This window comes from Camelina sativa, chromosome 6 (assembly GCF_000633955.1).
Source record: "Camelina sativa cultivar DH55 chromosome 6, Cs, whole genome shotgun sequence".
In the NCBI taxonomy this organism is placed as follows: Eukaryota; Viridiplantae; Streptophyta; class Magnoliopsida; order Brassicales; family Brassicaceae; genus Camelina; species Camelina sativa.
In genome coordinates, this window is record NC_025690.1 from 20295638 (window position 1) to 20322183 (window position 26546).

General features: G+C 34.9%; 4 protein-coding genes across 5 annotated transcripts; all 4 read left to right on the top strand.

Annotated features, from left to right (window-relative positions):
* On the top strand, positions 2029-6531 carry LOC104792524 (centromere-associated protein E-like). Its single transcript, XM_010518702.2, has 19 exons — positions 2029-2319; positions 2431-2667; positions 2754-2846; positions 2978-3030; positions 3121-3217; positions 3394-3467; positions 3601-3721; positions 3816-3926; positions 4038-4114; positions 4206-4272; positions 4340-4405; positions 4500-4607; positions 4722-4852; positions 4963-5029; positions 5167-5231; positions 5323-5416; positions 5592-5662; positions 5769-6139; positions 6275-6531. Exons 1-18 carry the CDS (start codon positions 2170-2172, stop codon positions 6121-6123), a joined length of 2037 nt encoding a protein of 678 aa, XP_010517004.1. The 5' UTR covers positions 2029-2169; the 3' UTR covers positions 6124-6139; positions 6275-6531.
* LOC104792525 (probable membrane-associated kinase regulator 3) lies at positions 10268-11470 on the top strand. Its single transcript, XM_010518703.2, has one exon. The coding sequence runs from the start codon at positions 10382-10384 to the stop codon at positions 11366-11368; it is 987 nt and encodes a 328-aa protein (XP_010517005.1). The 5' UTR covers positions 10268-10381; the 3' UTR covers positions 11369-11470.
* On the top strand, positions 19492-20038 carry LOC109133365 (uncharacterized protein At1g43920, Chloroplastic-like). Its single transcript, XM_019246407.1, has 2 exons — positions 19492-19668; positions 19742-20038. The coding sequence occupies exons 1-2, from the start codon at positions 19492-19494 to the stop codon at positions 20036-20038; spliced, it is 474 nt and encodes a 157-aa protein (XP_019101952.1).
* On the top strand, positions 24532-26042 carry LOC104792526 (protein SODIUM POTASSIUM ROOT DEFECTIVE 2-like). Of its 2 annotated transcripts, none has more exons than XM_010518704.2 (3): positions 24532-25288; positions 25369-25468; positions 25747-26042. In XM_010518704.2, the coding sequence occupies exons 1-3, from the start codon at positions 24737-24739 to the stop codon at positions 25905-25907; spliced, it is 813 nt and encodes a 270-aa protein (XP_010517006.1). In that variant the 5' UTR covers positions 24532-24736; the 3' UTR covers positions 25908-26042. The 2 variants fall into 2 exon arrangements, with proteins under 2 accessions (XP_010517006.1, XP_010517007.1); XM_010518705.2 differs by having other exon boundaries at positions 24540-25288; positions 25390-25468.

The following is a 26546-nucleotide window of genomic DNA, read 5'->3' on the forward strand; positions in this document are numbered from 1 at the left end:
GATTGATGCTGATACTATACAAACTTTATGATTTATATATTTAACTGTAAATATCTGTTTTGTGATAATCGCCTTCATTATTTATCGCTTATAAGTTCAAATCGTTAATTTCATGTAAAAGAAAGTTCAGTTTGATACAAAGATTTTGATGCTAGTTGACAATATAAAGGATATATGATCTGCCACGTCATGCGAATACGACCTTTTTAAATCCAAAAATCCTTTTTTGAGTATAGATTGCTAAAATAGGATGTATAAAAAGTCAATGCTAAGTTGAAATCACAATTACCGAAAAAAGCAAAACATCTAGCAAACATTTTATAACTTCCTCACATATATCGCTTGTCCAAGCCAAATGTTTGCCATTTCGACGTGCGAGGGATATAATAGAACTATATCAACCATCAAAACAAAACACCCATTTTTCTAGTTTTTGTTATTAAAAAAAAAAAGCAAACATTTTCTAGATCTTTTAATTAATTTGAATGGTCTTCTCTCGGCCCAAATTATAATTTTCAAGTGGTAACTACAAATTAAGTAAAATAATCATTAATATTAGTCAGAACTCAGAAACATCAAACATCTGAACTGTCCACTTGCTACCAGTTCACGAGTCACGACCAAACCACAATTACATGCACTACAGTTATTTTAAAAGCGTTTGTTAAGACAAGACCAAGACAATTAGAAACTAGTACTCGAAACTAAGTCAAGACCAGAAGACATTCAACTATGAATTGTGTACGTAAGCCTGATACGACAACAGACCAACATTTTTTTTTTTTTTTTCGTCGACCGTCCAACATTTTTCTTAACCTTCAACATCAAACTATATGAATTATCAAAAAGCATCAATCTATATTTACATACAGATATATTTTGGTAGCCTTATAAATTATAATCTGTGTCGGCTATAATTTTGATTAGACTTACGAGTTCCGATACGTGTTTACGCGGACGTAGAACATAGTATATATTAATCATGAGCTATATATTGTAAGGAGTAGCACTACTGGACTCACTGAAAACTCAGTCCATCAGCCAAAGCTGGGTCTCGAAGATATGATCAAGCCCACTACAGTTTGCTTTCTCACCACAGTCTCCAACGGTAGTAACAAGAAAAAGATCCTCACCTCATGTGCTCTGCAATGTACGGAGGTAATGCCAAACACATCTCACGTTATAGTACAAACAAGGACCAATTTGCTGCTCTTATCTCACCATCTTATGCAGCTAATGGAGACACTTGTCACACATCTATCTACCTTTGTAATTATTAGATCATTGTGTCTTCTCATGTCTTCTTCTATATACAGACAAATGATGTATTCTGAACATTTGTTTGATCAATGAAGAGATATGTTTGAGCCTCCTTTTCTCTGTCTTAATCTAGAGCTATAGCTCTTGCTTTCATATATGACTAAGACAAGCTTGATTAATTCTTCTTTGATTTAGGTTGACTTTTACGTAATTGTTCTATGACTATGACATATTATTTACTTAAAAATTCTGTGACTACATAATAGTATATGTGATCATTCGTGAATTAACATACACAAAAGTTGGCCACAAAAAACTATCTTTAACCATGCATTATTGCATGACAAACAAAAGCCGGCGGCCACTGTATAAATTTCTGGCCATTTTAACAAACAAAAAATAATCATGAGTTTTGTTTTGTTGTAAGAAATAATAGTTGGATTTTTTTTTTTTTGGAAAACAAAACTAAAGTTTAGATGAATGAGAAAATCTATGATGGGTAATCTTTTTCTTTCTTTTTTAGCTTTTTCCCTTTTTTTATGAAGATGATATATTTAAACATTTGTTTTAAAATAAATGATTTTGGTGCTGGAATACGTAATTATCAAATTAATCCAAATTGAGTACTTAAAAATTAAAATTAAATAATAAAGACACCTAAGAAAATGTTGAAAAAGAACACCGTCTGACTTGTTCTCCAATCTCTTCCTCTCGCATTGCACTCTGTTTTTTTTTTTTTTTTTTTTCCATATGCGATCTTAATTTTCTCCAACCAAGTAATTAATATATATCGTTTTAGAAAAACCAGAACGAGACCCTTATTTTAACCAAAATTCAAAATCCGATCATCGGCGAAGAAGAAAAAAAAAAAAAACGAATTTAAATTCAAAAAGTAAGAATCTCTCGGCGATGTCGTGGTTGAGATCGGCGGTAAACAAAGCAGTAGAAGTCGGCGGGAAGAACAACATCACACGAACCGTTCGCAATGTCGCCGATTCCGTCGTCCTTACAGCCGGCAATGCCGTTTCCGAAGGCGCTAAACTGATCCAGGATCGCATCGTACGTTTCTTTTTTCCCCTGATCTTGTTTCCAAATCTCGTCTTCTTATCTTGAATATTGAGATTTTAATCTCCGATGAGATGTTGTTTTGTTTTTGATTCGAAAACGCAGGGATCGAGGAATGTGAAGAGCTTTAGTCTCGCGGTGAAGAGGTTAGAAGAGGTTTCGGTTTCTTCGAGAGGTAACGAGAGAGTGCAGTTGTTGAGAAGATGGCTCGTTGCTCTAAGAGAGATCGAGAGATTAACTTATTCTTGTTTCGAGCATAGCGAACGTAACAATCACAAAGCTGATCATGATCCTAATTCTTCTGATGAAGCCTCCAAGGATTCTCCTAAGAATTTCAGCACCGTGAGTAGTGCAAATCCACAATGTCTTTGATTGGCTCAGCAGTTTTAGGTTTATAATCATGTTTGGTTAATTATGAAACTGGATAGGTTTATTACGTTGATCCTGGTCTTGGTGAGCCAATGACTTTTCGTGATGTGTTTCTTCATAGTGAGGCACTTGAAGGGATGGTATTATCTATGGTAAGTTAGAATAATGCAATGTAAGACAAGATACATTGTATTGCTTCTCCTGTTGTGGCATTGTAATAGTGATCATAAAGACTCTTAATTTATTCCTGATACACTGAGTGTTACTCTTTTGTGCGAATCAGATTTTGGAAGCGCCGAATGAGGAAGAAGTCCAGCTGCTTCTTGAACTGTTTGGGTGATGTTTTCCCTTACCGTTGAAGCTTTTTAAGTGACTGAATGTGAAATCTTGAATCTCAACTCAAATGTTTATTGTTTGTACATACAGGCTCTGTTTATCAGGAGAGAAGGAAGCTCACGAAGCAGTGATTCAAAATGTGCAGGACTTAGCAACGGTGTTTTTGAAGTACAAGGATGAAGTTCTGGTAAGGATGTGCTGGATTTTGCAAGAAAAAATGTTCTGTTTCCTAGACTCTGTTCCTTGGAACAGAGTTCTTGTCTTGTCTTGCTAGATGATGAACAATCTCAATGGATCTTAATATTCTTGAATTGTTGGAGGTCTTGCACCTTGTAATGCATATTTTTTTTCTGTCTTTTTAAGGCAAAGCGTGAGGAACTGCTTCAATATGTTCAAGGTGCTATTGGAGGGCTAAAAATCAGTGCTGATCTTGCAAGGTATTCTTGGATCAGAACCTTTTTATAATCTCCACAAATGTTCCTGTATTGAAAGCTTTGTATGGCAGTTTAAGAATGTTTTGTCTTAAAATTTTACTTCTGTTGGTTCGATTCGCGTTTGTAACTGGCTCAGAGTAGATACTGAAGCCCATACTCTGATGGAGAAACTCGATAAGACGAAGCTCAAGGTTCTCGAGCAGGCTTCAAATGAAGATGCTTCAAAAACCGCTGGAAGCACTGCTGCATCAACAGAGGTAAGATATTCTCACCTACTTTTCACTGCCACATTGTTCACTTTAAAGCTTTGGAACATTCACCTTTTTGGCCTCATATTTTCAAATTATGCAGGCTCTCCGAGAAATTCTTGAGCAAGTTCGCACTTTTTCAAAGCTAGAAGCACTTTTACTTAGGAAAAAGTCATTAGGCAATGTTGATTCTCTTCAATGCCACAGTGAGAAGGTGAGAATCTGCAAGACGATCCAGAACATTTACCTTTTTTGTTCTTAATTTTTCATAGATTCTGTCTTGCAATAGTGAAGATTATTATCTACGTTATTTATATACTTGCAGATCGATAAACTGAAAGTTCTGTCAGAATCCTTACTCAACTCTACCTCGAAAGCAGAAAAGCGAATCGTGGATCACAGGTGAGAAAATGTAACATTGAAATTTCAAACTCTATCTATCATCTTTACTACCATAGTTCAGACCTATCTTTTTTTCCATATGACAAAGCAGAAGCCAAAAGGAAGAAGCTCTTAGCTACCGGGTTTCAAAAACTAATGAAGTTAGTCAGCTGGAAAAGGTTTGCAACCCCTAATCTCTTTGGACTTCTGTTTTCAACATGGGCTAAGTACAAATGTGATTTTCAGGATGTAGCGGCAGAATTAAAGAAACTTGAGATTCTCAAGGATGATCTTGAAGCTGAGCTGAAAAGGGTAACTTTCACAAAAAGTTTTATTTAGTGAACTGGTTGGAGATTTAGAATTGTGGGTCATATTACAGATTTTACATGTATTTTTGAAAATGAAGGTCAACACCTCAATAACGTCTGCCCGGGCTCGCCTTCGCAATGCCCAAGAAGAAAGAGAGCAGTTCGATAATGCAAGTAATGAAATTCTTATGCACCTGAAGTCAAAGGTACTTTACTACTTGTCCTTCTCCCCTTGCATTAGCTAGATGGAACGTAGGCATAGTAAACAAATTAGCCCATAAGAACAGCTTGTTATGATGTTTGGCCGGCATACGTTGTAGGAAGAAGAGCTGACTCGTTCAATAACTTCATGCCGAGTAGAGGCAGATGTTGTAAATAAATGGATCAAGTTTTTGGAAGATACTTGGATTCTCCAGTCTAAATTTTCTCAACAAAAAGAAAACCAAGTGAGGTATGTCTTATCTCCACTATGCAAAATATCTCAGCTATTATTGTTGCTTCCCTAATTACTTTGCATTTGATCCGTCTGTTGCCACCTTCCGTCATGGTTCAATACTCAAGTGGTCAGATGGAGAGATATAGTGACCATTTCATCGATCTGATTGTTCAACTCCTCTCTTTCTACAAGGTAATTCAAAATGTTCATCCCAAAATTAGATACAGTAAATAAAATGTTTTTTTGAAAAAAAAAACTGATTCTAATTCCTATCATGACTGTAAACCAAAGATTAATATCTCAAATTCATATTCTTAATATTAAATCAGGAACAACTGGATCCTTCAATACCCAAGATCCGAAGAGTCGTGGAAAGTTTGGAACCTAGTAAAGGGTAATATATATACTTTCTCTGTTCTTGTAAATTTTATTTGACTGTACTAAGTTAGGCTGATAGCTCTTATGTGTATATGGGAAAATATTAGGTTAGAAGCAGAGAAAATCACAGACAGTATGGATACAAAGCCAATCGATTCTAGAAAACAGCTTGAGAAGGAGTATCTTGACCTTGAAGCTAAGGTAAATGGCTTTATGAAATACAGACATCTAGACAACTTTTCTGAACGTGCATAATAAAACAGAACATTCCTAAGCTTGATTCCAACTGCAGAGCCAGAAACTTGTGGCACAAGTTTCTACTCTGCCTGTCCTTTTTTCCATAACATCTCTTCTGATTATTTATTAGCTTTAGCAGTTTGTAACAACATTAAGTGTTGTGGATGCGATGAAAAAGCCATTCTATTCACAGACCGAAGGTATCTCCAGGTAAAGTTTCAAAAAGCATGCCCTTTCTTCTTTACAATTATGACTGCACTTTTATTATGAGTAACAAACATTACTCTGACCTGGCTTGGTGTTCTTTTGGATCCAGGAAAGACGATAAAAGAGTGAAGGAACTATTTGAGGCATTGGACAAAACAAAAGAAGAGTTTGAGGCTATTGAACGTCCGCTTCTGGATATTGAGTCTCCTTCTAGAACCTCTTCTTCACGCTCACCGTCCCTGAAAGTGACGCACGAGACTCCACTTTCGGATACAGTCCTGAAACTATCCGCTGATGATGATTCGCCCGACAGTAGAAAGGGATCCTCAGAGAAGGAAGAAGACCCGGCAAAGAAACAACTCGAGCTGGAACTGGATGACGGAGAAGAGTTCTTGGCAGATGAAATCAATGACTGGGAATTCGACGCTCTTGATGACACTCTGACCTCAAAAACCAGTAGCTGACCCAAATTTTGCAAAGGTAAGCCACATGAGCTTATATACTTAGCTACAAGAAGCTTGCATTATTCACATGCTTTTAGGCAAATATGTCAGAACCGTTGATCTCGGGTATAATGACAAGTTAATAAAAAATTTCGTTATGTTGTTGGTGTAGGAGCTGATGGAAGAAGAGGAGAGTATATCTTATTTACTACTATCTAACAAAAATGTGTCCGAGTTCCAAAGTATACCATAAAAAGATATTGTAAGTTAATTTTCTTTCTTCTTTTTGAATTTCTAATATGAAATATGATCAAGTGTAGATAATTTTACAGCCACCCAATAAGTTTTGTATATACTCTTTCCCGGCAACATTTTTTGGTTTTTCTTCGCCGGAGATTAGAATTACTTATATATTTATTTTATTTTTCATTCTTGTTCCTATGTGATACTATGTTTTTTAAGTAAAGGATTACCATCAATGCATGATGACTATGATTCATGTTTTGCCTTGAAATATTTTCCTACACAAGAAAAATATATATGAGTGCAATTGTTCTTGCGCATATTATATTGGTTCAACATTTGAATGGGGTATGCATTCACTGTGTCAGGACGTTCAATATGGATATAAATGCATTTGTTAAAAACAATGTGTTTATTGCTTCTTGTTGAACGCACTAAGAAAAAAGTTTTCGAACACTTTTTTTCGTCGTGCCAATGCCAACGCCAACGTCCACCATGTAGAAATATATATATATATATATATGTATGTATAATATACTCATCCCGAATTTTTCTAAAGTGCTAAAACAAATACAATTTGATATATGATTGTATTTGAAGTTAAAATGTCGATTGCCGTTTTCATCAAATATTCTTCGATTTGATTAAAATAACAAAATTTGTCATTCATTATTATATATATTTTTTTTAATTTAATGTTAAATTATATTCAAAAGAAATACTTTGTTACAACTATTGCATCAGTGTTTGAGAGAATGAAAAGAATTTGAAAGACTGAAGATGATTTTCGATCCCCCTTGAGTGCAATAGCTAAGAGTTGATCCAGCATCTGCCGATCGATTGTTTGAATGAGAGAAGGTGCCGTAATAGGTTTCTCCCCATACTTCCTTCGGTTCCGCTCTTGCCATAGTGTATAAACTGTAACTTGCAGAACAGAGCAGGCTAGATAACGGGAAGTCCTATCTTTCCAGTTGCTACATGCGGCAGTAATTACCAGATTCCACCCCATTCATTATTATAAAGGGACTATATTTCTTGTATGCACTGACACGCAGCTTGTTTGCTTCAACTACTAGATCACAGATCCTTCAAAATGTATTTTTTTGAAAAAGTCAGACAACTCATGAGATTTGATATGAGTTGATTGACAATTCTTTTGGTGGAAGCTACAAAAGCTGCCGAATGGTTTTTGTTGTTATCATTTGGTGTCTTGGCTTAGTCCTCCTACCTCATGAATAGTTCATTTTCCCTGATATTTTAACAATATTTCAAGAGGTTCAAATTCGAATTACGTGGTAGCTACGGATATGAATGCACACAACAATTTCAAGTCCACTTGTTGTTATTAGGAGAAGTAAAATATAAAACTATATGAAGAAGAAATAAAAACAGGTAGGTCCATATTTTTATGAAGTGTGGTGGTCTTATGGTGTGCATATGTTTTGGACTGGGAGAGAGGCTTCCCACTACACACTCCAATAACTCATAATTAGTGGGATCTAAAATTAATTAATGATTTGCTTACAATTTAATCTAAATCTTATTCCCACTTTGATTATTTGTTTTATTTTTTCAATCCTATTTTTCCTTTCTTTACTTATTCAAATCATATTTAAGTTAGAGAAACTTCGGATTTTGGATTGCGTCGTCATTGGCATTATTATCAGGCTATTCACATTATGGGATATGTAAGAAAATAAAAAAGTTGAAAGTGTAGTTGTTCACTTGTTCTCATCATTCCACATCTTTACCACACTATGTACGTATTTATCTCAGAAGGAATGCTTAACTTTTAAAATTCTTGCTGGAAAAGAAGTTAGAAATTAATTTACAAAAACAATTTGGGAAAAGGGAAATAGGAAATGGTAAGCATATTTACTTTGTGAGGTGTTTGTCAATGATTGAAACAGAGAAGAACTAACTCACTCTGCCCTTTTAGGTACTTCGCTGTGTACGACAGAGTTCCCCACTCCAATTCTACCCATTACCAACCAACTAAGACATGATTTGTACGGAATTACCAACTAAATAGTACAAATTAACTAAACTTTCCTTTATATTACCATTTTATATATATAGTATAATTTTTTATTAGTAGGTATTTAAGATGGTGGTTTTATATTCCATAAACAGATACACTGTGTAAGTTCAACTACCAATGTTACAAATTTAACGAAATTTTTTTACCGTGTTTGGTAGTTATATTAAGAATTTCTACTTAAATATTTTTTGTTAATAGAAAAAAAAAAAACCCCCCAATTTGTCGATTTGTCTATGTCAATTCGACGCATGGACCATGCTAATCTTTATCTATCGTTATAATTTTATGGGAAGGTACATAAATCATTTGAACGATCTTATTCCTAAATTCGTGACTCGGTAAAAAGGAAATGGAAAGCATATAGTAATGTTTTCATGTGATTATATTATGAATAAAGAAAGTAGAAAGCGAAAAGACTTGGAAAAATATATATAGTATTGGAGTGTGGGGATGATAGTCACAATCCACTTACCCACAACCTGCAACAATTATTACCCTTTTTGGATTAAAAAGATAAACTTTTCTGATATGTCGAAACGAAAATGCTGCATTTAATTTGTAATTTAAAAAATAAATATATAGTCTAGTAATTAGTAAATAATGTAAGAAAAGATTGTGACTTTTGTCATCTACCGTTTGTGCTCTTTTACCACTTCACGTGACCGTTGTTATTGTGGCCAATGAGACACGAGGGTAAGGATAAAATAACGATTTTTATTTCTTCTAAGATTTAAACATTTTTATCATCTTTTTAGTAGATTTTTCTTTCAGTCTTCATGCTGAATCTTATAATTGCTGATCAGACCAGAAACAAACAAAACCAGAAATGAAACCGTTAAGAAGCATAAATTAACTCAGACGATCATGATATCGTGTGTGTTGTGGTGCTGCTGAGCGATGCTGGTTTTAAAAAAACTTTTAAATTTATTCACGGGACAATTGTCATTCACATGTTAGTATGTATATTCCCTGTACAAATTACTAAATTAGTAGTGTTCAAGTTTGTTCGTGGTTGTGGAATTTTAGGTTTAGAGTGAAATATCAACGAACAAAAAAACATAGAAATTAGTGAAGTTAGTATAATTAATCCTTTTGTATAAGATCTTTTAGTAATTTAGATCTAAATCTATGTATCTTGGACGTAAATGGAATATTTTAGGTTTAGTAATCTTGGATCACGGTGGACAAATTCAAGTTGAGATTGGTGAAGTTACTTGCAAAATGGGTATTTTATCGAGAACTAATAAAATCGAAAAAAACAGTTTAAAGGTTTCGAAGGGCAAACATGAGTACGAGGAATGGGAACATAATCTATATTGGAGACTTCAAAATAGATCCACAAACTCATTAGTCGATTTAATTATTTAAATGAATATAAAATAAAATATTTGTTTATAAGTTTATATCTACTTATCTAGTCATTTCGTTGATCATTTAAATTTGTATATAAATAAGAGCATACACCTCCATTAATATTTTACTGGCTTACTGCCTTCCTCTCTATTATAATAAGGCCATCAAATCAATCATGCATGTAGTAAAAAAAAAAAATGAAATAACCAATGCAAATTCACACGCTCCAACGGTAAACAGTAAACTTGCGGGATCATACATCGTAGTATCAAAAATAAGGGAACCCTCTAGACAAATTGGTGTCCCTAGACAAATCTTTTAAAAGGAAAAATAAATAATTACATAATTTGGATGTATAAATACAAATCTTTTTCTTGTCTACAAATTAATATGATAAAAAAAAACAATCAACTATTATAAAATTAACAGAAAAAGGTGTAGTAGTAGCCACATAGGCATTTATTTTTTTAAAAATAAAAGAAAATAAAATGAAAGAAAAGATCACTTTAAAAGATGCTCTTTCCCTCTTCTCAGTTCTCTCAGTCCCTAGAAGTAAGTAAAGAAGTAAAACCACAGAGAGAAATATATATACACACACAGACACAGATACATACACAATCTTTAACATAATTAAAGAAAGACATGGATTTGCATGAATCAGAATCAAGAACACATGTTATGTCTAACGATGGTGATGATGATGGTTACATTGACTTGGAGGTCAATCTCTCTTCTTCTTCTTCTTCTTGTCCGTCTTCCTCAAGCTTCTTCACCTTCAACGTCACCTCCTCCCCGCCGCCGCCGCAAAGCCGAGAGTTCGAGTTTCAAATGTGCTCCACCGCCGTAGCTTCCGGCGAATCAACCACATCTCCTGCGGATGAGCTTTTCTACAAAGGTCAACTCCTACCTCTTCATCTCCCCCCTCGTCTCAAAATGGTACAGAAGCTTCTTCTCGCTTCCTCCTCCTCTGCCGCAGTAACAACAGATACTCCAATCTCTCCACGCGCCACCGCAGCCGTATCTTCCTCGCCAAGGAGGTTTAGTAGCAGCGAGATCGGCCAAGACGAGCAATGCTACTTTGAGATATCGACAGAGCTCAAGAGATTCATAGACAACAACGAGAACCATCTCGGAAACAGTTGGAGCAAAAAGATCAAACAGTCATCGATAACACAAAAGCTCAAAGCCTCAAGCGCTTACCTAAGAGCTCTGTTCTCGAAACCAGGGTGCTCAGATTCATCAGAGATCAACCCAAGATTCAAAACTGAGCCTTCTAAAACCTCAAGAAAGAAGAAGAACCCATTTGTGAACAGTGATCAGAATCCTCAATTGATTCATAGGAGATCGTTCTCAGGTGTGATACAGAGACATTCTCAAGCCAAGTGTTCAACATCTTCTTCTTCCTCTTCGTCTGCTTCGTCGTTGTCGTCTTCGTTCAGTTTTGGATCAAACGGGTCGTTGGATCTGCAGACACTGATGAGAAGCAGTAACGCGAGTGATAACTCCATCGAAGGAGCGATAGAGCATTGTAAGCAATCATTTACAACTAGAAAGAGCAATGTGGCTGAATCTGAGCTCTGTTCTTCAAGAACCTCTGTTTCTACTTGTGGTGACCTTGATAGGGATTGAGATTCTCAGATCTGTGACAAACGCTCTCTCTGATTCTCTCATTCCAAAAAAAAAAGAAGGACATATAAAAAAGTTCGAAAAATATAACTTTTTTCTTCTACTCTGATGTTTTTTTTTTTTTTTACTTTTGTAATTTTTAGATTCTTTTGTGTGCCTTTTTGTTTTAGAAGTTTGCTGAATTCGAGGTTTCTTTATGTGTTATAATGTTAATGCTACAAAAATTACTGATTTCAAGGTTCTTGGGTTTAAACTTAGTTTGTGAACAGAGCACTTATTTATTTTTTTCAATAGGTAATGACTTAAAACAAAAAAAAAGTCAAAACAAAATTTATAGTATTGATTGTCTAGCTACAAAATATTTACAGGCTTCTTGTTGACCAATAGTTAAAACGGGATACTTTTGACCGCCGATTTTAAATATTGGTGAAAGCCAACTAGTAACAAACTAGTAATAATAGTATCTAGTTTTTGTAGTTTGATTCTTTAAGTAAAGTATTAAGTATTAACTACAGTAGTAGTTAAAATACTGATAGTCATTACTCATTAGTAATGTTATTTTAAAATAGCGTTCCATACAACGTTAATCGTGTTTGACTTTGAACCATTATTTTGTTGCGTTATTGTTATCAGTAGATGTAGATTTTGTTCCGTCAATATGCTTTTATGACACTTGACATGACGCAGTTGAAGATTTTAGTACACATCAAAGTGTTGTACTGGTTGAACGAATTTTCAATTCACTGGATCCATTTACATTTTACAACGATCTCATTTTCGTATGCAGATTGTGTTGCTATATATGCTAACAATAGTAATCTCGTGTTGTTCTATGGTACTAAACTCGTAAGACTTTTTGCATTTATGCAGCTCATCAGCTAGTAGAGCCTAGAGGAGATGATCACATGTCACTAGTTTGTGGCATTTACTACGATTTTTTTATTTTATTTTATTTTTATAAGCTGTTAATAAAATTAAGAATTAATTTATACCTTGTACCAAAACTTACGGTATAATGGTTTGTGTAAATTAAATATCATTATTATATTTAGATCTAGTATGATGCATATTATTGACAAATCAACAAGTAACACCAGCAAAATATAATGACTGAGTTGTTAAGAAATATATAAAATTGGAGAAAAATGTCAATCAAATAGTAAAATCAGTTACAAAATTATATCAAAAGAAATTGAGGTAGTAAAGTAAGAGGATACAACTTGGATGTATTAATTTAATTTGGTTTAAGTGGCATGACTTTGGTTTTAGTATTAAACCCATAATTTTAACTTTAATTTTGATTTAATATCAAGGCTTAAAGTATGTAAAGCAGATTTTCACTTGTGGAATAAATTATTAGACTGAAGTGTCTCCAATACAGTATGTTAGAATATTTAAACATTTATAGCGTTGGCAACACCGTATTATAAAAACTCGAATTTCGTAAGGAATACAGTTCCAATCTATTTAATTACGTGGTACGTAGCAATTTTTTTTCACTTCATAACTTCTTATGTTCATTAAAATTCAGGTTTCTCCACTAATTTCAAATTATTACGTATTTCCTAATATACACAAAGTTAAAACTTTGGTGAAACTATGAGTTACAATTTCTCTCTTAAGCCAAAAAAAAAAAAAATTGAGTAGACCCAAAAGAAAAATGACGAAGCAAACTGAATAAAAGGGACTTTACAGCAATAGTGAGGATCCTCTCTATCTCTCTCTCTCTCTCTCTCTCTCTCTCTCTCAGGGAGGTGCCTTTTTATATGTATTAAAACTACAGGTTTGTATATTACGTCAAACCTAAAAAGAATTATATTTTCCCAACCAAATTTGTAATCATAGGGATACCATGCAAAATAACAATTGGTCAATATGGTATTTCTTATATTTAAATTGTATAGTAAGTAAAGATATTAGAAGAAAAGCGAATTTAGGCCCATTTGTTTTGGGGTCCAACTTTTACATTCATATAAATCTCATATATGTAGAACCCCACAAACAAAAAAGGAATAACTCAAAAGTATCTTTTCATAAAAATATTCCAAAAATAAAATTTCAATGATTATGAGCTTCTTGAAGTTTATCACTACAAGAGATATATGGTCCCATTATGATTTATTCGATTTATTCAAAACCATACATTAGATAGTGTAAGATTTTGGATGAGAAATATTTGAGCAGTGAATGCAAGCACTTAAATATATTTGTTTATAGATAATAAAGTGTCTTTTTTTTTTGGTTTTGCATTTTGTTTTGGAATCTACAGTGACAATAACAATACATCTACTCATTTTGGTTTTAATGTTGAAATTTCTATAAAATATAATAATTATACTATATCTACTTACAGATAATTTTTTAAAAATTTAAAGAATTGAAATAGTGATGGGAATGCATGAATAATATCAAGTGGTTGTAAATATAGTTTTGTAATGTTGGATAAAGTCGAAATTGAGTACGCAGAGTTGGACAAATTTAGTTGTGAGTTACAAAAATCTTACAGCAGCTTCACAAATCTCAACAACAATATGCGTTCAGAACATAAAGCTCTGATGAAAAATAAAATAAAAAGTAACTACACAAAAATCTTGTAAAATACTAATTTGAATGCTTAATTAATGAACTAATAAAAAAAGGATAACAAAATAAATAGCAGTCTATACACTTTTAGCAAAGAAAAACACATTTAAAAAAAAAAAACATATAGTACTGTTTCGATTAGTTAAATAAACTAATATAAATCCGCGTGGAGGGAAAAAATCTCTGTTGAAAATCTTTTAAGAGTCCATGGGAAGCATGATGAGTGTCAGCTGCATGAAAGTGTGTAGCTTTCGTTTTCCATGCATAAAAAAAAGTTAAGCTTATAAATATGTCATTGATTTGATTAATTTACATAAAAGTAATGATTTAAAGTAGCTTGTGATTATTGAAAACATAAACTTAAATTGTTTTTAAAATGGGACTAACTAATTATTTATCAACAACAAACTCAAAACAGTAAAAATAATACCTAGAAAAGATCTATTGAAACAACAAACTTAAATTGTTATTTATTTTACTAAGTTTTTTTTTTCTATAGTTTATTGGTTCTATTGAACCTACAAAAATAAAATAAAAAGATCTGTTTTATCTTTCTCTATAATTAAAACCCACTCTATTTCCACTACCAAAAAAAAAATCCAATCTATTTCAAGAACGATCAAGGTAATTTTCTTTCTGCCCATTTTCTTTGTTACATAAGTAGTAATAATTAAAATTTCCAATCCTAGTACGTTTTCCCTTAATCTTTTTTTTGTTTGCTAGTCTAAGTGGCTTTTAAACAACATCCAATCCACTCTAATTGGATTTTAAACAACCTATGATCCAATCCACTGGAGACTTCGAATATAGTCATGCTAGTTAGGCGACATTGACATATGAGCATGCCAGTCAACTCAAGTCGGTGAGAATAGTAGATTACTAGTGCATTTTCTAAGTTACATGTATTAACAAAGACTTTTTATATAATTTTTTTGTGTTTGATAAAAGCAGATACAAATATATATATATATATATATATATGAAAGGTGTTGTATTACATTTTTGTTAGATTAATATAATATTGTAAGATAATAAATGATACAAAATTTCAAAGTTTGTTTTGAATATATAACCAATAAAGTTTGTATTTACTTTCTGTATATAATCAAATCGACAACTCTTTATTTGTTTTAATTAGAAGAAAGAAAAAACTTCTTATTGATTTATTTTTGTAAAAAAGGCCACCTAAATTTGACTACCAACCTAGTGATTATGTGCTACTACTACTACTAGTTCCATGTCCTCAAGATCGATTAGTCTTAAAATCTAAATCGAAAACCGTAAAAGTTAAGCAGAAAATTATACCATGGTCATATCATTACACGTTTATCAAAAATATTTCGAAATTGTATGTTGGCAAAAATAAAACAACACTAAAGCTAAGAACAAATATGCATCGTATTTGTACCATTCTAACATTATCAACTTCATATATATTATAGTAAAGTCTTATTCGTGCCCCTGCATATCAGTAAACTGTTCCCCTCGTAGTTAAGTCCAAAAATCCACATGATCTACAACAGGAATCAGAAGATGAAGTGAGCTTTTCCACAGTTTCGTTGACCCATCGACGACTAAATCTTGTCAGTCTATTGGTACAATTAAAAAAAAATTACAAGATTCAAACATGTGACACAGACTCATTGAAACTACAATTGATAAATTAATATATTTTAGGGACATTTCAGAAAAGCTAAGACTCAAAAAGAGTTATCCTGTGTCTCCAACTAAAATGGAAATAAAGGAAGAAGATCAATCATGTCTGCAACGTGGAACCCACGTAACTGGTTTTAACTGTTTATACACTTCTCCACTCTCTAAACAGTAAACTCTAACTACTAAAATCCATGTCACTTATAGAAAATTTCTTATTATGTTTCTGCTTCTCAATCATCCATTCTCATAACCTTTAGATCAAATACGAGCCACATATGTGAGATATTAATATGTGATGTGCAATGAGACCACAAGTTAACGGGACCTCGTAAAAAATACTGGAAGCAAATAGGCGAAGACAGAGAGACAGTGACAAAAAGAGAGAGGGCATTTCGTAATGAGAAGCAAGGTATGAGTACTTTTCGGACCACCAACTTGTCTGTGGATAGCTTGTCTTCTTCCCTAATCCGGCAAGCTTTTTCCACTCTAATGGATTGCTCCGTCTGTTACTGTAGCTTTTGTCTAGAGTCCCGACCCAACACACCTAACCAAAGAAAAAACATTGAATATGGATTACAATCATAAGATGTCCATTTCTTTGTTATCCTCTAAGCTGGATAGTAAACACTGAATATGCCCATTAGATAAGAATTCTAATGTTGACGTCTCTTAGTTAGTCAAATTCCTGTAGAAAAGAGTTGGACAAGATCAAATTTATACAGTTGCAATGAACATATGTAGTGGGGTTAACTTACTTATAATAACGTAATTTAGCGTAAGAAAGGACACCTCTTTCGAATTCTATCATTTGGTCTTTAATAATGCATGTTGAAACATTCCTCAAGAAGGGATGTGATGGGGACAAAAGCAGAAACCAATGTCTACAGAACTGGTGCCATTTCGGAGAAAAATTTGGTAAACATCATCCAAATGATCAGCTTACTTTTGTATGTTTTGGCAAGGACAGAGAGACGACATAGATGAAAAGTAACACGATGTCTAATGTCACATCAGTTTGCCGAAAATATTATCTTGAATCAATAAGGCATCCAAAAGAAGAGAACCAACAACGTGCATGAATATAGATAGTAGTGTGATTGAAATGCTTACCAAACAAGTCTGTACGTTACAATCACAAGTAAAGCAAACCTGCTTCTTTGTGAGCTGTTTGCAAATAGGTGAGAGATTACAGTTAGTATCTTACTAACTTACTACATTAACAAAAATTACAAATTATTATGCAAAATTGACCAGATTTGCCTCGAGATCATCATTATAATACACTTAACTTCAAAATCTGATCATAGGTTGAAGCAGCATGCATGCATAAACGTACGATATCAAATTTGGCTCTCAAGTCAATATACAGTATTATCGGAACTTTAATTAATCCAACGTATAGCTCTCTAATGAAAGGCGTAGTAAACGATCGAGCTGCTCAATGCAGAAATGCAAGGACGCATGATTTCATAAAATAAAAAACTACAAATTTCGAAACCACGAGGCAACCAATATTAGCGATCGGCTCTGTTACACCTAACACCCAATTGAGATCGGCAAGTCTCTTTTTTCTTCGCGGCTCTCTTCGGCTGAAACATTAGAACCTGAAAGCCACAATCGCCCAATGGGCCTTAATTAGTGCTTAACCCAAATTGTGAATAACCCTCGTATCTAACAAATTAATAAAGCCCACCATACTCAGCAAAGCCTTAAGGGATATATATTTTCTTTTTACACATCAGGGGATTTAACAATGATAGTTTAGTATCAATATATGACTCAATTTAAGATAAAACTAGAAATATATTAGGGATAGATAAGAAAAAAAAACAAATTAATGATATAAAACATACTCTTTACTCTTTAGGTTTGAGTCGTTTAGAGTTAATTGTGTTTAAGGTTTAGACTTTTAGCTTTTAATGTTTGAGGAATTGAACTTAAGTTTAGATTTTAGACTGTTTTGTTGATTTTAAAAATAGAAAATATTTGATATAAAATTGTTACTACAATGTAATTCTTTCAAAGTAATCTACTATATGTTGACCAAAAAAAACTACTATATAAATATGCCCTGTCTACACGTTATGCGCGACAGTGAGTATTTTTAATATCACGTAGGAGGTTTGAACTGAGTTAAACTTTGAATATAGTGAGAAATTAAAGGTTAAAAGCCTGGATACACCCTCACTTGATTTGTACCTCCAACACAGAATATTCCTCGTGTCAATTGCGTCAGATCTCAATAAACAATCCAAATTACTTAATCAGTGAAAAGTTGAGGAAGAAGATAGATAAATTATGGTAATCGTCAAAATATCTCTGACCGGCTCTAACATTTAAGCATCACGTTTGTCCATTTATAAGGAAAGCTCCATTAATACTTTTTTCTCAACATTATATATCTGTTTTTTTTTTCGACCGTTACCCTCTCTGACACAGTTAACAGTGTTTCATTTGGAATAAAAAAAACTAATAGATTAGTAAAGAAGATAGGTGAAGTAAGATTTCGAATTAGAAAACAAAATCCTCGTGAAGGATGATGATGCCCCACACGGTCCATGCCCAACATCTTCATCCAGTGACAGGGACCCAGTGAGCATGCAATTTATTTACAACTAATGAAAAAACACTTTAGGAGAAAACGTATTTTTTTAAGTATTCTGTTAATATATAACGTTTTTCTCAGATAGTATAAGGTTTTTCTTAATGATATTGATTTTGTTATCTTTTTCTTGTGGTGGAAAAACAAAAGGGACACCTTCTAAACTCCCACATGAAAAGTAATTTACTATCCCCAAGTTGTGGTTCGGAGTAAAGATCATATCATCATGACATGGAACTAGCTAGCTAACCTTCGAATACTATATAAGTAGCATTGGAATTTGGAAGTATAAAATAATTATGAAGTTGAAGATGCACTTGCATTGTTTATAATATCGTAAATTTTCAAAGAATTATACAATACAACTACAAAATAATTCTAAGAACCTTTAACTTTGAGATAATGTATGCTTTGGTTATACTGTACAACTATGTTCCAAGACGTATTTGTACTTTTGATATCAAGGGATCCAATGATATGGTTAAGACTTGAAAGTGTATAGCTAGTGTGATCCGTGATTGGTATCCGTTTAAAAATCCAATTATATATAGCAAAGTTATACAACAGTCTTATTGTTTCTTTTCATATTTGTAAGTTTGTAACCATGTCTTGTCTCTTAGACTTTATACATAAAATTCCAAAAAAAAAGAGAAAGATATAGTTTTAGTAAACTTTTGCTTATAAGTAAACTTTTGCTTATAAGTATATTGAGAGTGGCAGAAATCGACGAACTTATAAACTAACTAATTTACTAAAACTACAAAATGCAAGAGTAAATTAACTTTTGCATAGAGTCGCCTAGATATTTTAAAAAGACAAAATGTAAGAGTAAAATTACAAACGCCACCTCAACAAACTTATTACATATATGGACAAAGAACTCTTTATCACAGAAAAAAATGTCATTAAAATTCTCAAATCTATATTTTCGTTGATTTTAATCACGAAGTCTATGTTTGGAGGAATAAAACACTAACTAGCTGTTGACTTCAAAATAAATCCCAAACTTTCGTTGACTCAGCCATTCGAGGCACCACGTTAAGTGATCAAACAGAGCAATTAAACGGAATTAGTTATCCGTTAACGGTTTTCGTTTACAACAAAACGACGCCAGTTTATTTATCTCGAAAACCCCTAAATTGAGAATCGATTTCTCATTTCCCTCAATTGACAAACCCTAATTTCTCATTTCCCCCAACTTCAATTATCCCGATTGTTCAATTTATCTCTCTTATTCGATTTATCTCTCTTCTTCGATTTCTCTCTTCTTCTTCGAGTTGACGTGATGAGTTCTAGCTCAGAGACATCGGTAGTAGCTGGGTTCGACCGTGGAGTGCCATCGAAGTGTGTTTGTGGAGCCGGTGTAATGATCTTTATATCAAGAACTGAAGAGAATCCTGGTCGACCGTTCTTCAGGTGTATAACAAAAAGGGGTCCTAGCTCGTGGACAAATAAAAGAGATGTAAGCAGTCACTAAAAAATTCTATGTTGATTATCTATGCAATGGTAAGTAATGGTGTTTGTTTTTGCAACAGAGTCACTTGTTTAAGTGGGTGGAGGATGTTGTGTATGAGGAAGTTCAAGATGCATTACCAAAACTAGGAATTATGGCCAATGAGATTGTGAAAACAAAAACGGAGGTTAATGATTTGATTGGTGCTTTACAAGACTTGAAAGAAGAAGCATTATGGAGCAAAATGGAAATCCGCAAGTTTACAAAGTGGTTGAAAGTGTGTTTCGTTTATCTTTGTTTTGTATCAGTTGGCATTGCTTACCTAGTGGTTGTTAAAGCAAAGCAAACAAACTTTGGTTCGTTTGCTCTTGGTTATTAGTGTGTGTAATGCATCTTCCTCTTGTTCGTTAATGACAAATGCTCTTGTTGGTGTTGATGACAAATGCTCTTGTGCGTATGTTGGTGTTGATTTGTGAATGGAAGTCTTAAGTCTTAAATATTAAAGTAGGCATACAACAAAAGAAAACTAATCGTTTTGACAACAAAAGATTACAAATCCATGTTAGACCGCAACAAACATGAAAGGTAATTGACCAAACACAACAACAAAAAAAACTACACCATGTCCTGTCATACATTCTAGCTTGAGCATTCAAACCATGATCTCCAGCCTCCTAGTCCTTGTTCACGCTGTGGAGCTTGAGGAGGTTCCCACTGTGTTGATGTTGATGCCCTCTCCTGTGTTGATTGCTTCCTTTGTCTCTTCTTCCTTTGTGAGGATGGTTGTGGTCCTCTTTGGGAAGCTGGTAGTGATCCTCCTTGTTAAGCTGGTAGTGATCCTCCTTGTGTAGCTGGCTGTGATGAACCGTGTGTAGGTGGCATGGATACTCCTTGAGAAACTGTCTGTGATGAACCATGTGTAGGTAGCATGGATACTCCTGGAGAAACTGGTTGTGATAAACCGTGTGTAGATGGTTGTGATCCCCCTTGGCCAAACAATGCGTTCCTTGGTTCCTGTTTCAAAAATACGTTTATGTTTAACGGTTTCTTCCATGGTGTTAAGTCTCATAATACAAGATAAACAAAAGCATCAAACCTGATTCTTCCTTGGTCGACCTCTTGGTCTTGCAGCTGGAGCTTCAACTGTCGGATTTGTACAAGATAGCCTATTGTGTCCTTCTTGTTTGCAGTTACTACAAGTCATGACTCTTCCATTGCGTGAAAGTCTTGTGTTGCTTGATGAAGAGGCAATTTCATACCTACCTTTCCTCCTCGCATGGTTATTTGGTCAACCCGGATTTCCTTTTCTCCAAGGTGGTGGCAAGACTCCTAATCTATTCATTCTAGGCAATTCGTTCTGACCTTGGACAGGGTGAATACCATCTCTATATGTTTAACGCCACAATCTTGTTGTGTACCAGTCAACAACATAATCTTCAACTTTCTGTCTCCTACCTATGATCATAGAAGCAGCATGGACACAAGGAATACCTGTCATCTGCCACTTTACGCATCCACATTTAAGCGCATTCATGTCCACAGAATAAGTTTCATCTCCCAATTGGACCTCATGTTGATTGTGCCTAGTCATGCTTCTGAGGCAAAACTGAGATCCTGCTATCATATTCTCTATCTCTAAATGAGCTCTCTTTGTGAACCTTGTCTGCAACCTTCCAGCAATTATGTACCTCTTCTCATTCCGCACCATACATTGCCTCCTAATATCCTCAAGCATCTCTAGTAACGGCTTCCTCCTAGCTTGGCGTATGGTTCTATTAAAAGACTCACTAAGGTTGTTAAGGTTATCATTGCAATGGGAACCTAACCTGAAGAAGGCTCTAGACCATGTCATCGGATTGGTGCGTAGTAGAGAATTAAATGCACCTGGATTATAGTTCTCTAATGCCTCCATATGTTTACGATACTGTCATGTGGTGTAGCTTCGCGCAATCTTCCAGAACAGATGTTGTAGTTCTAAATCATGACTGTCTCTCTTCCAATTCTCCATAATATGTTTAGCACAAAGACGATGCTCAGCTTGTGGGAGAACGTTCTTGATGGCTTTAACAAGACCCTGCAAATCAATGAAACATAATAAATTAATATGATTGATGTGATGATAACATAATAATTTAAAGTATGCCTTTAACTAACCGATTGTTTGTCAGAAATGATAGCTATTTGTCTTCCCTCAAGACCCAATGAAGTAGAGAGTAACTTCATAAAGCAATCCCAATTGTCATCATTCTCGATCTCAACCACTGCCCAAGCAAGTGGAACTATCCTATTGTCTCCATCTCTTCCAACAGCAGCCAATAGATGTCCCTTGATGTTCCATTTCAGAAATGCACCATCTACTCCTATGATGGGTCTACATGTCCGCTTCCAAGAACTCCTTTGTGATTGAAAACACACAAATAACCTATAGAACCTTTGTAAGCTCCCAACTGTAGGACCAGGAATATTCTCTATCTCAAAAATTGATCCTGGATTTGATCGCAAAATCTCTACTTGGTAATCCCATATCCGTGAGAAATGCTCTTGATGACCAGCCTTTGCTTTTTGCCTCACTCTTGACTTAGCCTTAGAACATTGTTCTTCTCTAACTTCTAGATTGAGTTCTCTCTTAATCTCTGCAGCCATCTCTCTTGGTCGGATCTTTGGATTCTGTCTCAACCTATCCGCAAATAACCAAGTTATCGTTCCTCGCTTTAACATATGACTAAAACCCGATCTCACACATACATGCTTATTCTCATATACCTTGATTTGCATATTGTGTTTCTTCTTATTGTATGAGCAGTAACATCTCCACAAACACTTCACCTTAGGATCGGTATTAGCACATTTTGCACCAATCTTCAAAGCCTGCGATCTATACAACTTAATGTCGTATCTAGTCTTCAGAGAATACCTCAAAACAGCTATCTTGAATTCCTCTGGTGAGCTAAAAGTTTTTCCCAATTCGAGTAACACTTTTGGATCTTCAGATTCCACATGTTCATCACCTTGGCCATTATCTTCGTCTTCACTTTGTGACAAAGGATCTGGAATCTTCTCGTCATCGAAGATATAATCTCCACTGTCGTTATCAGTCTCGTCTTTCTCTTCTCTCGCAGCCTCTCCAAACTCTGCTTCGAAGTCCTCGCAGAATTCTTCTTCTACACCAACACGGTTACCATCTTCCTCTACAATTACTTGGTTTCCATTTCCATTCCCCTGATTATCATCTTCCTCTCCGTTGAAGTCTTCTTCGACACCAGCTTCATACCCAATATCATCACAATCTTCGTCGTCACCAACCTCACAATCATCTCCACTAACGGCATCAAATGGTTTATGAAGTTACTCTCTACTTCATTGGGTCTACATGTCCGCTTCCAAAAACTCCTTTGTGATTGAAAACACACAAATAACCTATAGAACCTTTGTATGCTCCCAACTGTAGGACCAGGAATATTCTCTATCTCAAAAATTGATCCTGGATTTGATCGCAAAATCTCTGCTTGGTAATCCCATATCCGTGAGAAATGCTCTTGATGACCAGCCTTTGCTTCTTGCCTCACTCTTGACTTAGCCTTAGAACATTGTTCTTCACTAACTTCTAGATTGAGTTCTCTCTTAATCTTTGCAGCCATCTCTCTTGGTCGGATCTTTGGATTCTGTCTCAACCTATCCGCAAATAACCAAGTTATCGTTCCTCGTTTTAACATATGACTAAAACCCGATCTCATACATACATGCTTATTCTCATATACCTTGATTTACTTATTGTGTTTCTTCTTATTGTATGAGCAGTAACATCTCCACAAACACTTCACCTTATGATCGGTATTAGCACATTTTGCACCAATCTTCAAAGCCTGCGATCTATACAACTTAATGTCGTATCTAGTCTTTAGAGAATACCTCAAAACAGCTATCTTGAATTCCTCTGGTGAGCTAAAAGTTTTCCCCAATTCGAGTAACACTTCTGGATCTTCAGATTCCACATGTTCATCACCTTGGCCATTATCTTCGTCTTCACTTTGTGACAAAGGATCTGGAATCTTCTCGTCATCAAAGATATCAGCTCCACTGTCGTTATCAGTCTCGTCTTTCTCTTCTCTCGCAGCCTCTCCAAACTCTGCTTCGAAGTCCTCGTAGAATTCTTCTTCTACACCAACACGGTTACCATCTTCCTCTACAATTACTTGGTTTCCATTTCCATTCCCCTGATTATCATCTTCCTCTCCGTTGAAGTCTTCTTCGACACCAGCTTCGTACCCAATATCATCACAATCTTCGTCGCCACCAACCTCACAATCATCTCCACTAACGACATCAAATTCTTCAAAGGGACAACAATCACGCTCTTCTAAAGGAATAGACTCACTTAAGGGACTAGAATTATACGGAATAATTGCAGTACTTACCCCGCCGGCCAATTCGGGAACAGTCGACTTGAGAGCGTTCAAACCAGAAGCAGTCGACTCAAGAGCAATTGAACCGTGAGCAGTAGACTCTTGAGCAGAGGATTCGCCAGCATTATTAGGCTTCTTCCGTTTAGGACGACGAGTAGCAATCTTCTTTCTCAGAGTCATTGATGAATCGATTAGGGTTTCTGATTTGGGATAATTGAAATCGATTAAGGTTTGTCAATTGGGGGAAATGAGAAATCGATTAGGATTTGTCGGGTTTTAGAGATAAATAAACCGACGTCGTTTTTGTTGTAAACGGAAACCGTTAATGGATAATTAACTCCATTTAATTGCTCCGTTTGACCACTTAACGTGGTGCCTCAATTGGCTGAGTCAATGAAAGTTTGGGATTTATTTTGAAGTCAACAAATAGTTAGTGTTTTATTCCTCCAATCCAATAGTTAGTGTTTTATTCCTCCAAACACAGACTTCGTGATCAAAATCAATGAAAACATAGACTTTGGGATTTTAATATCATTTTCTTTGTCTTTGTTCCGACCCACTTCTCTCTCTATATACGAGTACTAACATCTTCAATCATATACATATTACCACTCTCATCATCAAGATTTGTTCACATACTGTCACTTCTTGAGCTCTCTTTAATTCTCCATATAATGAAGGGACGTATGTTCTGTGCTTCGCAAGCATCGACAGCCATATGTTCAAGCATGGACCACGTTCAGAAACAAACCACCACCGTCGACGATGAACGAACAAGCGGCCGAGCTATAGACCGTCACAATCCTATCATTAAAGATCCCCGGAGATCATTCGCCGACGACTTCATAAAACTACCTCCTTCCGGCGCCGAAGACGGAGAGATCAGTAACAAAAAGCTAGAGATCTATAAAGGCAGGAGGAGCTTCACTGGACGGAGAAGTACCGGCGGTGGCGGCGGAGCAGCTGCGTTGCTGAAGCTCATCACCAGTGATATCAGCCTAGCGAGGAAGAGTTTCAGCTGTGTTGCGAGATCTGCATGTGACTTAATCAACAACCCTGTGGGTTCTACGAGGTTTCTTTTGGGATCCGACCCGGATTCTATTTCCGGGGGTTCTGCGGTTCAGGATCCGGTTAAGACGGTTGAAGCTGTAGTAGCTCCTGCTGACGAAAACAAAACTTTGACGGAGGAGAAGAAGACTACTTGTGATACTGGTGATTCAGACCAGGTAAGTTGTTTTGTTGTTACGTTAAAATAATATGAGTGGCATAAATGCAAATAAATGGTGACAAGTGTGATGATGATTAGAGTTGCATTTATGTGAAGCAGCAGCTCGTTGTTCTCAAAGTGTCTCTCCACTGCAGAGGCTGTGAAGGCAAAGTAAGGAAACACTTGGCCAGAATGCAAGGTGATTAAATGCCATTCTTAAATTCCTCTTTTGGCTTAAGTATCGGTTAAATTTCAAAAGGTTCCGGTTTAGATAATATATGAACAATATACAAAAATATATTATTGGCCCGGATTTGGAGTATGAAACCAGAGAACTAGATTTGATTCCAAATTACTCTTTTTGGCTCACTTTGATTTGGTTATATTTGTCTATAAGAGCTGGTCTGGTCTATTAATTTAAAAATCGGTTTTGGTCTAAAGATGGTTTTATAACTAATGAATTTGATATCTTTGTAGGTGTAACATCCTTCAACATTGATTTTGCTGCAAAGAAAGTGACTGTGATCGGAAATATCACTCCCTTGGAAATATTGGATAGCATATCAAAGGTCAAAAATGCCCAATTTTGGACAACTCCTACAATCCCAAAGCCAAACGTGAACATTCAAAATCCCTAATTTACTTTTACTCTTTTTCTTTTTTTTGAATGCGACAATTTACTTCTGCTGAGCATGTTTGTAAAATAATTGGTAAAATTTCAAAACCTTACTGCCATATAAAAGCCCCCCTTGGTAGGTTTCATTTTGATACTATATTACTATCCAATCACCTCGTCCTAAGATTCTTAAACTTGTCATTGTTACATGCATGTTTGCATTTTCCACATATGGAAAGCCCCCCTTCAGACTTAATATAACTTGTAGAATAGTAACTTTCTAAAACAAACAGACTTTTCGTTTAATATTAAATCTGATATAGTGCTATGAGTTCGTCTGTCAATATTCTTTTATTTCTTCAATCTCTTTCCTTACCTATCACTATCATCTTTTCAAGTTCTGCTACTGCCTTTGTACCTCTACTTGGTTTTACGTATCTTATATTAACTTGAAAAAAAACCTCTGTATCCATGGATTTTTCCTGTCTATCTTATGCCTCGGGTAAGATTTTATTAATCAGAGCAAACATGTACAAATCAAGAGATTTTTTACCCCCAAAAAATAGAAAAACGTACAAATCAAGAGCTTAAAAAAGCTCCTCTTCAAACACACCTGAGCTTTACAATTTTGAACCTATAACTCTCTCAGTAATTCACTATT